Source organism: Balaenoptera musculus, chromosome 8, assembly GCF_009873245.2.
Source record: "Balaenoptera musculus isolate JJ_BM4_2016_0621 chromosome 8, mBalMus1.pri.v3, whole genome shotgun sequence".
NCBI lineage: Eukaryota > Metazoa > Chordata > Mammalia > Artiodactyla > Balaenopteridae > Balaenoptera > Balaenoptera musculus.
Window position 1 is genome coordinate 58,982,885 of NC_045792.1, and position 15,655 is coordinate 58,998,539.

The following is a 15,655-nucleotide window of genomic DNA, read 5'->3' on the forward strand; positions in this document are numbered from 1 at the left end:
TCTCATACACCAGATAGCCCTCATCTTTGCTGGGCAGATGGGGTGAAAGGAAGTCAGATCTGATAGGACCTGAATACTGGGAGGGTCGGCATCAGGGACAAGGAGAATGGGAAAAAGAAGGGCTCAGGGCTGGTGATTGGGAGCTACATCAGCGAACCCACTCTGCAGCCAGATTATGGTTCCATCAGAGATGGGAAACATCTCTTCTCCAAGATTCAAAACAGTGAAACATCTGGTGCAATGCTGGTTTGGTGACAAGGGCATTCTCAGACACTTGTGGCAGCAGCAAAAGAGGTTCAACCCTTCTGGACAGCATTTGGCATGATGTCTCTGTCACACAATTTAACCCATTAATTTCACCTTAAGGAATTTAAAGAAGGAGTAAAAATATCAAAAAAGCTTCATGCAGGGCTTCCCTGGTGGCGCAGTGGTTGAGAATCTGCCTGCCAATGCAGGGGACACGGGTTCGAGCCCTGGTCTGGGAAGATCCCACATGCCGCGGAGCAACTAGGCCCGTGAGCCACAATTACTGAGCCTGCGCATCTGGAGCCTGTGCTCTGCAACAAGAGAGACCGCGATAATGAGAGGCCCGCGCACCGCGATGAAGAGTGGCCCCCACTTGACGCAACTAGAGAAAGCCCTCGTACAGAAACGAAGACCCAACACAGCCATAAATAAAAATAAATAAATAAATAAATAAATAAATAAATAAGCCCAAAGTTAAAAAAAAAAAAAGCTTCATGCATACAGATACTCATTTAAGTGTTATTTATAATTAAAGAAGCAAAGAGTTTGGCAATCCCTCAAAAAGTTAAATGTGGAATTACCATATGACACAGCAATTCCATTCTTAGGTACATACTCCTAAAGAATAAAAACAGAGACTAACCACACACTTGTATACCAATGCTCATAGCAGCATTATTCACAAATAGCCAAAAGGTGTAAACAACCCAAGTGTCCGGAAACAGAAGCATGGATAAACAAAATGGGGTCTATCCCTCCAATGAAATGTTATTCAGTCATAAGAGTAATGAAGTTCTGATACACGCTACAACGTGCAGGCACCTTGGAAATATTACACTAAGTAAAATAAGTCAGACACAAAAGGATAAACATTGTATGTGATTCCATTTATATAAAATATCTACAATAGGCAAATTCATAGACAGAAAATAGATTAGAGGTAACCAGCGGTGGGAGGAGGAAATGGGGAGTTACTGCTTAATGGGCACAGTCTCTGTTTGGAGTGATGAAAAATTTTGGAAGTAGACAGTACACTTAAGGATGGCTAAAATGGTGAATTTTACATATATTTTATTAAAAAAATACTAAAAAAAACAAAAACAAAAACAAGCAAAGAAATGGAAATAACCATAAATGACCAACAATAGAAGAATGCCTCAATAAATTATACTCAAGGGACTAGAGAGGTGGTGGGTCAACTGAAGCTTGAGATATAACACTGAGTGTCGAAAGCAGGGTACAAAATTGGAGGCACAGTATTATTGGTACATATATATGTAAAGACAATCCAAATCTATCAAAAGATCAGAAGGAAATGTATGAGAATATTCACACCAGTGATGTCTTGGTAGTAGGATTATATGTGATTTTTTTTTCTTTTGCTTATTTTTCTGTACTCAAATTTTCCTTAATGAACATATATTACAGGCAAACCTCAGAGATATTGAGGGCTCGGTTCCAGAACACCACAACAAAGCAAGTCACGTAGATTTTTTTGGTTTCCCAGTGTATTTAAACGTTATGTTTATACTAACTGTAGTCTATTAAGTGTGCAACAGCATTATGTCTAAAAAACCAATTACAATGATAACATCAAAGATCACAGGTCATCATACAAATATAATAATAATGAAAAAGTTCAAAATATTGTAAGAATCACCACAATGTGACACAGAGACACAAAGTGAGCAAATGCTGTTGGAAAATGGTGCTGATAGACTTGCTTGATGCAGGGCTGTCACAAACCCTCAATTTGTAAACAAAACAAAACAAACACAATTATCTGCGAAGCGCAATAAAGGAAAGCACAATAAAACGAGGTATGCCCATACTTTAAAAGATTATGTATTACCATGGTTAATCACAATGGATAACCAATTCCATGCTCCAAAAAGAAATTCCAAATTTTGCATACTTTCCTTGTGGTTTATTGTTAAATAGCTACAGAGCATTTCCCCTTCACCCCAAGGAGAAAAGACTTGAATTTTATTTGTTGAAATAGTCTAAGACCTATTGTGTTTTTTTCTTTGCACTGTCCTAAAAATTATGGTAAAACACACATAACACAGAATTTACCATCTTAACTATTTTAAAATATACAGTTCGGTAATGTTAATAAGTATATTCACATTGCTGTGCAGCTAATCTCCAGAACTTTCACATCTTGCAAAACTGTAAAATGAATTTTTAGAAAGGAGTCTGCATTTATTATTACAATTTTATCTGTACCTATAAGGGAAATAGATTATACTTAGCCTTTTTGTATTTTCTTAACTTGAGTTTGCTCTGTTTTTTATTTCCAAGCAACTGTCTTCTGAAAAAGCCACAGACCTGAAGCTGGGTGAGGGATCGCAGTGGAGGAGGGGTGGGCATACAGGTGCTGGGATAGGGAGTAGGGAGGACGGTGACAGCCAGATCAGACACAGCTACACCTGCCAGAACCTCTGCTCAACATGGGGGCATCTCTGACTCCAAGCTGCCCTTCTCCAAGAGAGAAATGGCCTCTCTTGACTCCCAAGATTCCTCAAGTGTAGAAGGTAGAGCCACACCACCCCAAGAATCCATGAATAGAGCTTCCTGCCTTCACCCCCACCTCACCGTCTTACAAAACTGTCTGAAGTGGCTCAAGGTGAGCTCATTACTATCACAGAACACCAGAGCAGCCCCGTCCCTGGGGAAACCAAAGCCCAGAAAGGAAAGAAACTAGCTGTGACGAGAACCCAGCCCCTCTGACTCCTAACCCAAGTTCTACCCAAGATGTCCATTAACATCTGCTGAACGCTGCAAAAAGATCAACTACTTAGCTCACTGAGGGCCAGTAATTCAAAAGGTTCTGATATGTTTATCGAGAGTGCAAAAGGATAAGCAAGAGTTAGGGCAGAGCCAAACCTGTGGGAGCCCACTAACTGCAACTCTCCAAAGCTGGAATCTGAATGTAAGTGTTGAGGGGACCTCTGAGAAACACTTCTCCAGTGCTCAAGAGGCTTATGGCTCTGAAATATGTCTGGCTTAGAATTTCTAGGCACATCAACTGAACAGAGAGAAAAGAGGCCAAGAAGTCTGGGTCCAGCTCTGGCACTGAGTCCCTGCACAATCATGCAGCACAGGAACATGGCCACTCACTCTGGCCCACAGCGTTGGCAGTGAAATAAGTGGGAACGCCTCAACTCAGGGGATGGGTGAGAGTTCTGAGGAAGAGCTTTACCTCAAATCATCCCTGAGTTCTGCCCCAAGACACTGGGGCAAGGGATACAGGTGCAAGAGAACTTGGATGAGGTAATGAGAGTAGGAGGGACGCCCAGGAAAATGTCTATTAGGCCCCTAGCTTCTGGAGTTCTCCCCGCAAGCTAATGTGGCAACAGCCTGGCAGGGTCAAATCCCACAAAGTTTCAACAAAGTTATCAGGTAAGCCTGTCAAGTCAGGAAGGGCCCAGCAACCCCACAGAGACTGTATCAGGAGGCACTGAGGCTGAGTAGGGTAAAGTACAGGGAGGCAGATTTCAGTTTAACCTCAAGATGCCTCAGTGTGGAAAGGGCTCAAGGGGCCACATAATTTGTCAGGATTAGACACACTGCATTTCCATCCTCTGTCACTTACTATCTTGATGACCTTGAGCAAGCCACCCAAACTCTTCTTTCCTTCCATCAGAATATATTGGGCACCTACTAAGTACCAGCCACTGGACTGGGTCCTTGGGCTAGAATGCTAGAAAAACACAGACTTGGCCTCTGTCCTCATGAAACCTACAGCTAGGGGAGACTGACATTAAAAAAATAAGTATTTGAGGAAAAAGAGGAAAAAGAACAAAGCAGGAATCATAACCCTCTCAGACTTCAGACAATACTACAAAGCTACATAATCAAAACAGTGTAGTACTGGCACAAAAACAGACATACAGATTAGTGAAACAGAATAGAGAGCCCAGAAAAAACCCACATACCTATGGTCAATTAATCTTCGACAAAGGAGGCAATAATATAAAATGGGAAAAAGTCAATCTCTTCAGCAATTGGTGCTGGGAAAGTTGGACAGCTGCATGTGAATCAATGAAGTTAGAACACTCCCTCACACCATGCACAAAAATAAACTCAAAATGGCTTAAAGACTTAAACATAAGATATGACACCATAAAACTCCTAGAAGAGATCATAGGCAAAATATTCTCTGACATAAATCATACCAATGTTTTTCTTAGGTCAGTCTCCCAAGGCAATAGAAATAAAAACGAAAATAAACAAATGCAACCTAATCAAACTTAGGAGCTTTTGCACAGCAAAGGAAACCATTTTAAAAAACCCAAAAAGACAACCTACAGAATGGGAGAAAATATTTGCAAACAATGCAACTGACAAGGGCTTGATTTCCAAAAAATACAAACAGCTCGTACAACTCAACAACAAAAAAAACAAACAACCCAATGGAAAAATGGGCAGAAGACCTAAATAGACATTTCTCCAAAGAAGACATACAGATCAGGACTTCCTTGGTGGCACAGTGGTTAAGAATCCGCTTGCCAATGCAGGGGACACAGGTTCGATCCCTGATCCGGGAGGATCCTACATGCCACGGAGCAACTAAGCCCGTGCTCCACAACTACTGAGCCCATGTGCCACAACTACTGAAGCCTATGCTCCACAACAAGAGGAGCCACTGCAATGAGAAACCCACGCACCGCAACGAAGAGTAGTCACCGCTCGCTGCAACTAGCGAAAGCCCACGTGCAGCAACAAAGACCCAACGCAGCCAAAAATAAATAAATAAAATAAATAAATTTATTTAAAAAAAAAAGATATACAGATGGCCAATAGGTACATGAAAAGGTGCTCAACATTGTTAATTATTAGAGAAATGCAAATCAAAAATACAATGAGGTGGGCTTCCCTGGTGGTGCAGTGGTTAAGAATCTGCCTGCCAATGCAGGGGACATGGCTTTGAGCCCTGGGCCAGGAAGATCCCACATGCCACGGAACAACTAAACCCGTGCGCCACAACTACTGAAGCCTGTGTGCCCTAGAGCCCATGCTCCGCAACAAGAGAAACCACCGCAATGAGAAGCCTGCACACCACAACGAAGAGTAGCCACCGCTCGCCACAACTAGGGAAAGCCCACGTGCAGCAACAAAGACCCAGAGCAGCCAAAAATAAATAAACAAATTAATTAAAAAAAAAAAAGAAACATCTCCAGTGCCTCTTCCTGTGTGATTCTTCTTTATAAAAAAACAAAAAACAAAACAAACAAAAACTACAATGAGGTACCACCTCACATCGGTCAGAATGGTCATCATCAAAAAATCTACAAACAATAAGTGCTGGTGTGGAGAAAAGGGAACCCTCTTACACTGTTCGTGGGAATGTAAATTGGTGCAGCCACTATGGAAAACAGTATGGAGGTTCCTCAAAAAACTAAAATTAGAGTTGTCACATGATCCAGCAATCCCACTCCTGGGCATATATCCAGACAAAACTATAATTCGAAAAGATACATGCACCCCTTATGTCCTCAGCAGCACTATTTACAACAGCCAAGACATGGAAACAACCTAAATGTCCATCAACCGATGAATGGACAAAGAAGATGTGGTACATACATACACAATGGACTATTACTCGGCCATCAAAAAGAATGAAATAATGCCATTTGCAGCAACATGGATGGATCTAGAGATTATCATACTAAGCAAAATAAGTCAGAAAGAGAAAGACAAACACCACGTGGTATCACTTATATGTGGAATCTAAAATACAATACAAATCAATGTATCTATGAAACAAAAACAGACTCACTCACAGGTATAGAGAACAAACTTGTGGTTGCCAAGGGGTAGGGGGGATAGGGGAAGGAAGGAACGGGAGTTTGGGATTAGAAGAGGCAAAATATTATATATAGGATGGATAAAAAACAAGGATAAACAACAAGGTCCTACGTATAGCACGGGGAACTATATTCAATTTCCTGTGACAAACCACAGTGGAAAAGAATATGAAAAAACTGAGTCACTTTGCTGTACAGAAGAAATTAATACAACATTGTAAGTCAACTATACTTCAAAAAAATTTTTTTAATTTATATAAAATGAGAACTAATTATTTAAAAGGCTAAAATAAGAATTATTTAAAAGGCATTAAAAAGGCTATCAAAGAACACTGCAATGAAGGGGTTTCCTACCTAAATCTAGGTCATCTGAGGAGGCTTCCTCAAGGGAGTGGCATTTTAGGCTGAGAGGTAAAGGACAGGTGGGAGTTAGTAAGATGAAGAGAGGCAGAAGTGACAAGAGGAGGCCCTGGGGCAGGAAGGACCTGGTGCACTTGAGAAACTGAAAGGAACCTAATACTCTTATGGCTGCATGGAGGATCTTGGACTTGAAATGAGAAGTCATCTAAAGGCTTTATTTAAGTACGGAGTAACATGATCAGACTCATATTTTAAAAGAGCACTCTGTCTTCTGTGTGAAAAATGGATTGGAGATGAGGCCAAAATGGATTCAGAGACCAGCTAAGAGACAGTTACAATTCTTTAAATGCTGTATGGGGGTCCGAGCTAAGGTGATGTCTTGGGCTAATTTGATGGCAGTAAAAATTGAGAGAAGTGGACAGACTGTTGATACCAAAGAGACAGCTGAATAGTAAAGGTCTGGAGTTCAGAAGAGAGTTTTGGATTAGAGATCTGGAAGCCGTGGAAGAAGAAAAGGGAAATACCTAGGCGAAGAGCAGAGATGGTTTAGCCTTGAGCTCAGAGGAACAATAACATTTAAGGGGATGGAAAGTTAGCAGAGGAGACAGAAAATACCAGAGAGACAGAAAGAAAACCAGGACAGTGTAACATCACAAAATCCAAGGGGGGAAAACCTTTTTAAGAAGGAAGCAGTGCTGAGTCAACTGTGCTGATGACTGCTGAGATCAGAATCAATCCACCAGAATGAGTGACACAGAGTCACCGGTGACCTGAGTAAGAGTCACTTCAGAAGAAGGGCATGAGCCGAGGCCAGTTAGAATGGGCCAAGGATAAGTGAAAGGTGATAAAAAAGGAAACAGGAACTTTCTACAACTTTAGCTGTGAGTGACAGGAAATGGCTCAGTAGCTAGAAGTGAAAGTGGGTCAAAAAAAGGGTATTTTTGAAAAAGAACACTTAAAAGGTTAATGGGAAGAGCCCAGTAGAGGGAGAAGGTGAAGTCATGGGTGAGAAAGGAAGTCAACAGCATATCGGGTCCCTGAGCAGGCAGGAGGTGTGGAATCCAGAGCACAGGGAGGGCTGGCCTCTGATGGGAGAAAGAACACTTATTCCACTGTTACTGGAGGGAAGGAGAAGATGGGTGCAAACAGGAGTAGATCTGTAGATACGGTGTCAGGAATTGTGGGGATTCCTGTTTGGTTTCTAGTTGCTCAGGAGGCGAGGTCATCTGCTGAGAATGAAGCGACAGAAGGAAGGGGTGTGAGAGGTTTGAGAGTAGAGAAGGTTTGAAACAGGTTACTCAAAGTGGGAGAGTAATAAGCTCTTCAGATGAACAGAGTCAGATTTCTCCTTTGTAGGACAGGAACACTACCCCCGGCCTCACATGGTATTAGGAAGACACACTGAGAAAACACACAAAACCCCAGCACAGGAGCTTGCATGTAGTAGGTGCTCAGGATGTATGAGTTCTAATCCACACCACTGACCATCACAGGAAATGTGTGCCATGAAAGCCTAGTGGGCTCTTCTGGGCCACCCCCTTGACTAGTAAGGAGACTAATGCCCAAGGAGGAAAGCCTCACTTGAGGCCAGAGAGAGCTGGTGGCAGAGCTGAGCTGGCTCCCAGTCAGTTCAAGTAGATGATTTCAGAAATACCTGTTGAAAAACTGAATAAAATACCCATTTCCAGGATTATAGTGGAGGAGATTCCATATCACAGAGTGGTCTAAGATGGCTTCAGACAATAGATGGTGTTAAGAGAGAACTGGCAATTACTCATGGTTGATGATTTGTCTATGTCTTGCTTTGTGTGTTGAGTATGATGAAGATACAAAGACAAATTCTACAAGGACCCTGTGCTCCAGGTGATTACAGACATAAAATACGTGGTCGTACAGCACAGCAGGACTGTATAGTAGGTACTTAATAAATGGTAGCTATCATCATCATCATCATCATCATCATCATCATCATCATCATCATCATCATCATGTGAGTGTTTGCCATGGGCCAGGCTATTCTGCAAAGTGCTTGACATTAACCCATTTGTTCCTTACCACAATTCTATAAGGCTGGCAATATTATTACAGCTAAGAAAACAAGATCAGAGTGGTAAAGCAACTTGCTCAAGAGTATACAGATAATTAGAAGTGGAGGAGAATTTGAAACCAGGTCTGTCTGATTCTAACCTCCTGGATCTTTCTACTACTTCAAGTCAGATGAATGAGGAGATAGTCCTGTCCTCACATTATCTGGGGCTGCTGAGGATCCAGGAAGCAGTAAATCTGGGGCACAGCAATTTGCTCAGGAGATAGAAATGTGAGGCAGGACACCTGGCCCAATGCAGCACAAACAATGTGTTACCACCCTGCCTGCCCAATCACTCTCGCAGAGGAGGAAGCCCCAGAAATAAGCTTATTTCACAATCCCCCACTCCACCACCTCTACCCCACCCAACCCCACCCCAACATGACTTTTGGGTGTGAATGGAAACTAGACTGACTGGCTGTCACAAGCTTATGACCTCACAGTAACCAGCTGGAAAACACAGACACCATCCATGATTCCCTTGAATCGACCTGACTCAACAAAACAGTTACAAATTTCTCCAAGTGAGGCAAAACAAACAGCTATTCTACTCTAAAAAGAGTAGTGCAGAATAGTCTAAAAGGAATTGAGAATGCTTGTTAATACAATTATAAAACATCATGGTTTTATTTCTAGGAATTATGAAATTAATTAATTACAGATCTTTTTAGGTCAAACTACTCCCAGAGGTGGACCAAGAGATGAATCAGACCTAGTTCCTGACCTGGTAACAGCTCCAAAATCAACTTTGACTCTCTGGGATAGAAGCTGTGATCACAGAACATACAAAAGACTAGGAAAAATAAGCAGAAATGTGGTGAAAATGTGGTATATACACACAATGGAATATTATTTAGCCTTAAAAAGGAAGGAAATTCTGACACATGACACATAGGTAAACCCTGAAGACATTACGCTAAGTGAAATAAGCCAGTTACAAAAGACAAATACTGCATATGAGTCCACTTATATGAGGCATCTAGAGTGGTCAAATTCATAGAGACAAAAAGTAGAATGATTGTTGCCAGGGCTGGGAGAGTGGGGATTAGGGAATTATTGTTTAATGGGTATAAAGCTTCAGTTTTGCAAAATGAAGAGTTCTATGGATGGATGATGGTGACAGTTGAAGAACAATGTAAATGTATTAACGCTACTGAACTGTACACTTTAAAATGGTTAAGATGGTATGTTATGTGTATTTTACCACAATAAAAAAAAAAACAACTAGGGCTGCTACTGGAAGTGGGCTGTGGTGCTAGTAAGGGCTGCACTCAGTCACACTCTGTACATTGTAGATGGTTGATAAATAACTGTTGCTTTAATAAATAAATGAATGAGTTGGCCAATGAATGCGTGGAAAGCTGGAGTCTCCTGGCTTCCTCAAATTGCCCTCCCCAAAGCACTGATCAGATTTTGGCTTCCAGGCCAGCAATATTCTTTAAATTCAGGTTGTTGTGGCTCAGGGGCCCAGGTGTTCCTGAGCAGACCAAGGCCCACTTGACCAAAGACATGGGCAGAAATAACAAAGTCTTGGATTTCTCAGGGTTGGAAAGCACTCCAAGGTAGTGCAATCTATCCCTTTATCCCATGTTGGAGTCTCTTCTCCCATATTCCTGCCTGGTCTAATCTCTTGGCATCCTCAGTCCTAGCAGAAGGCCTGTCACTAAGTTTCAGCAATATTTGCTAAGAGTATTAGAAAGCAACAAATGCGTTAACTCCTGGTGACTCACCCAGTACTATCACAAGCCATCCTAGTCTTCCTATGACCCCTCAAGACGGGAACCTGGGGAAACAGCAAACTGCTTGTCTATAGTCAGGATCAGCAAGGTCACATTCTGTTGGACAGTTTTCAGAGTGACTCCTCTGAAAGAGACAGTTGGATAGAGTGGCTCCTCTGAAAAGGAAAGCCATTCTCAATGTCAATTACCTACGGAAGAGGTAGATCCTCATGTAAGATACCCTGTGGTATAGGGGAGGGGCAGCATTATTTTTGTCAGGAACACAGGCTCTAGGTCTAGGCATCTGGAGGATTATAGTTGTCCAGATGTGGATTCTAGGTGGTGGGTGCTAAGATGACACCCAGTATACAGAGGTAGGCTGAGAGTTAGATGAAGCAGGTCTGAAAACCCTGGAAAGCAGGCAGCCTGATAACTCAGATCAACCTCATTCAAATACTCACAGTTTATTTTCCTGTTATTCATCCTCAACCCTTTAATAAAGTCCGACGTGACTGTTTGATTCTTATGTTCTGTGCTAAGAGGTACAGGGAGGTATGTGGGTTTATCCTTGGGACAGACTGTTACCATGGAGTGGTGGGGGTAACTAGTGAGATCCCATAAAAGGAAGGAGAGTATGAGGGGTCAGGAGCTGGTGTTTGAGGCACTCTTCACCCTAACGAGAAATTCTCCCACCAGGTCTCTTGGTGAAGCTGGAATTTATCATTATTAGGGAATTATCTTATGAGGGATTATCACTTATAATCACTGCAGCACCCAATAATTCTTCCCAAGAGCACGGAAAGTGGCCCAGCTCAAACTGCATCTTAGGGAGGCCAATTTAATAATTCTATCTCCCAGAGGAGAAGCTAACTTGTGGATCAATTCTGAGCTCAGTTCCATTTGGACAGAAAAGGGATTCTGTAGATTGGTTATTAGGGACCCACCTGAGGGAATAAAGGCTATGCTTAAACTGGCCGCTGATAATAACCTTGAGATAAAGTTGGCAACAACCTGGGAAAATCAGAATTGGTCCTGTAAAAATAGAATGAGAAGAAAAAGAAATCACTAGAGGGTAAAGGACAGGATTCTCTGAAAAGCTGGCTGTGCCAAAGAAGCAGTCTCAGCGAACAGCTGCTGCTGAAAGTGAAGTTAGTAATTAGACAATCTCTGCTGTTGAGAGTGAAGTTAGTAATTAGACAATCTAGGGTCTGGAAATCTCTTCGGGGAGTGAACTGGTTAAAGGAAGAGCTGAAGTCTACACAAATAGATGAGACAGTGAAATGTTGCTAAAACATAAGACAGCTGTTCAGAAAAGAATCTAATAGGCTGTCTATAAAGTGACCCAATACACTTTGTTTTCAATTTGATCCATTACAGGAAAAATAAAAATAGTCCCAGGATACTGAGAAACAAAGTCCTAGACCTAAAACTGTACTTGATTAATGTTACCCAAGGTAATAGCTGAGTCTTCTGCTTAACGTGAATTGCCCTAAGCCTACCAGCCCGTGGCACAAATGAGATCACAGTAGCAGTGACATACAAATTTGCACAGCCAATAGGCCCCCACCTGCAAAACTGCCTCAAACTCAGCAAGAGTCCCTGAGGTGCCTCATATGAAGTCAGTGCCAAGCTTTCTTGTACTTCTCAACTGGTCTCCACTGATATCTGCTGCCTAAAAGCTAGGACTGGTATCTGGACGCTCCAAGAGAACCTGCTTCCCTGATATTCTCCTAGGGTTTCTCTCCAACCTGCCAAACCTCTTGCTACCTCAGAAGTAGCAAGAACTTCTGAATGCCTTTCAGTCCCCACTCATCAGACAGAACCACGTTTATTTCAGCACAGAACTGGAGAAATGTCTATTAAACTTGGAAATATTCCTTCTTGTGGCGGGGTCTAATAGGATGATACTCAGACGGGAAGCACTTCTGTGTTGTTCACACAATTACAAAAAGAATGTATTACTTTTACGAATAGCAAAACAACAGACATTTTGAAAAAAAAGAAATAAGGATATTGAGTTGGGTTTCTTAGACTGGCTGTTACTTTACCTATATTTTAAGCTTGAAGAATCTCTGCATGGTCTCCACTTGGTCCTCTTGCAGCATTTCCTATCTCAGTGAAGGATCCAAGGAGTTGCTTGAGTTAGAAATGTCAGCTTTGATACCTACCTTTCTTTCCTTCATGTTTTTTCCTTCAGTCTCCAGAACCAATCTATATCCAAGTCCTGTCAACCTTACCTCCAAAATACCTCTCCAATAGTCCGTTTCTCTCACTTTTCACCATCTCTACCCTAATCCAAGCTACCTTCATCTTGCCCAGACTACTGCAATTGTCTCTTAATGACTAAGTGGGTCACTCTGATCTGTGGACCCCTCTCCAATCTGTTCTCTACCCAAGCAGCCAGAATGATCTTTTCAAAGTGCAAATCTGATGATGTCATTTTCTATCTTAGCCCCCTAGTGTTTTTAGTATAAAAATCACAATCTTTCATTCGGCGTCTACGGCTTTTTCTAGCCTAGCCTTTGATTATTTCTCCAGACACTTCTACTATAATTCAGCCCTACAACCACATTAGCCTAGTTCCTTAAAATGCTCACCCTTTCTCCCACTACAGGCCTCTTACACATGCTATTTCCTCTACCTGGTATACATTTCACTTTTCACTTCATCTGGTTAACTCTACTCATTGTTCAGGTCAGCTCAATAGTTACATCTTCAGGGAAGCCATCTTTGAGCCCCAAGACTAGGTCAAATGCCACGACTATATTTGTTCATAGTATCACGAACCTCCCCTTCATAATATTTATTAAACTTATAATTTTAATAATATAATATCATAAAGTATCATATATAATTTATTTGTGTTTTTATTACTTTAATACCCATCTCTGTCACTAGACAGAGGCATTAAATAAGTATCTGTTGAGTGACTGTTAACTTCCTGAGGGGTAAAGTGATTCTTATAATGGCTTATAGTTAAAAATTCCAGGGTGCATCTGAGATCGGTTTTCCAAATTTTAAGGAAGGAATCTCCATACATACCACTCACATCCTGAAGGATTTTGTATGGCTTATCTCTTCCATCAAACAAGTGACGCTATCCTGAACTCTTTGGAGGTGGCAGGAGGCAGTATTAAAGAGCCCAAGTGAACTCACCCCTATGGTAGACGCCATGTAGTCTGCACACATTTCTGCAAAGTCCCGCTCAAGAACACCATAGTAGAGGCCATAGAAGAGGAGAGAAATGCCAAAGTCCATGGCGTCTTCTGGTTTGATCCTGTAAGGGAAGCAGCATGGCCTGTAAGGCCTGCCCTGAGATGCAACTGCTTTGGATTACTACTCTGGGACACATATGGCAGCATCTAAAGCTAGAAGCTTTAATAGCTGGAGCAAGTGTTGGCAAACTAAAACCAAATTCAGCCTGTTGCCTGTCTGTATATGACCTGTGGGCACCACCTGAACAGCCTAGGACTGGGAGCTGTGAAGACCAAGCCAGGGTATCCCTTTCTGCTCACTTCCCCACTCTGTTTCCAGTGCCTGCCTCCTCTGACTGATGACCATGCTTGCAGCTGCCTAGTTGGCACCTATACGTTGGGGACTCCACTACTGGCAACTGCTACACACTAAGCAGTGGAATTTTCAGTCCGGAAGTTAGCAACTCACTACTGAATTGCCTCACCTCCAGCCAGTTGCCCAAGTTGAAACGGCTGAGCCCTCCAAAAGGAGGGAAGGGCACAGCAGGATCTGGGTGTCACTGGAGCAGAGAGTGAAAATGATCCCAGGGGTCACCCGCCCCCATCAGGCGCCTCCTTCTGAGAATGTTTCATATGATGGCAAGTGGGCACAAAGTATGTCCACCATCTGAGACAGGCCACCCAGGCAAACAGGGTGGAGCAAGGGAGGAGTTTTCTCTCTTGTTATATAAGTACCTATACACCATCCTAGAGTTTGCCTTTTGTCCCACAAAGCCTAAAATATTTATTATTTGGCCCTTTACAAAAAAGTTTGCCAACCACAGCTTTAGAAAAGAAAGATAAAGTTAGTAAATATACACATACCAGTTACCATAAAATTTTAACTTGCATCTATACATATTCTGTATCATGTCATCAAAGTTAAATTTTGGTCCAAGTCTCCTTACTAAGGACAATAGACCTATAATATTAGGAAGTTTGTTTTAGTAATCCCAGGGACCAACAGTTTGCAATCTTGAGTCTTTAAATGTTTATTATAGAAAACTACCTTTGTTAAAACATTTGTACCAAGAACTGTACGTGTTCACTTAAAGTTGTAAATTACACGTAGCTTAGAAAGTTGAATTTGCCCACCAATCTTATAATATTTAACCTACTAACTAGACATCATGATCTTACACCAATTAACCTGATTAGTAGCATAAAAATGGTCAAGATTCTCAATTATGTTTCCCTCCTTATACAGTTTATCAAAGTAAAAAGAAACTGTAACTCTAGAATAAATACATTTAAAACATAATGGAGAATCTTGGTTTTTACTTTTTTTTAACCATACAGGTTAGGAAGATATCTGGAAGTACCCTGGTTTTCTTTGATGAGATGTGTTGACTCTGATAAATTCCTGTAAATATTTGTGGAGCCTGTTTATTCTTTCAGCCTGTACTACCCCTGGAAGAAAGAATTCCATGGGTGTCCTCTCACTATGTAAAGCAGGACTTATTCCTTTCAGTTTCAGAGACTCCTGCCTACAGTATACTTGGTTTGGGGAAGAGGCCAGTGGTCATGAATTGAAATTTGAATCCTAAATCTCTAGCTTCAATGCACTGTCCCAGGCTTAAGATTCCTCACAATCCACAGCCTACACCTGTGGAAACCACATTTCTACCCTTTTCTGCCCTGCTTACTCACTGTACCCTCCAGTCCCAGAGTCCAGGATTACTTGGCTTCTGCCTTAACGGGAGGTGGAGGAAACCTGTATGCTGATACAGATATTTTGGAAAGCTTATGACAATATGAAGCAACAGCCAGAATCCCACTCCTGGTCATGTATCCTTAGGAAGCCACTCAGCAATGTTATCTGTGACAGCACTGCACTGAAAAAACAACCTACGTGACCAACAATGGAGCAGGACTTAAAAGTCCACAGGTTAACTCTGTTTCCTGAGAAATCTCTTAAAGGTGGAATGTCAGCTTTGTCACAAAGCAGCAATGCTTATATGTTAAACCTGACCTGCGATTAGAACACTGCATCTGGACTGGGAGAGTTTTAAACCTGATGTGTTCCTTGGAGAAGTGGGGCTTCTGGGCCTGGCTGGCTCCCACACTCATCTGTGTGGTCTCATTCCCTCATATCTCAGCCCTGGGACTATTGTGAGGACTCCTGCAGACGCTGACCTGCTATTTCCTGTCTTGTATCTTTCTAGGTGGATCTGTTGCCAGATGTGGCCAGCTGTGTCC

The 15,655-nt window shown here is 42.0% G+C and overlaps 1 protein-coding gene across 2 annotated transcripts in view; it reads right to left on the reverse strand.

The window, feature by feature from the left end:
- RNF121 (ring finger protein 121) overlaps positions 1-15,655 on the reverse strand; it is an 85,532-nt gene that overhangs the window by 3,940 nt on the left and 65,937 nt on the right. For both annotated transcript variants that reach the window (XM_036860725.1, XM_036860724.1), the window contains one exon: positions 13,380-13,500. In XM_036860725.1, coding sequence (XP_036716620.1) covers positions 13,380-13,500 — 121 coding nt within the window. The remainder of the gene's footprint in view (positions 1-13,379; positions 13,501-15,655) is intronic.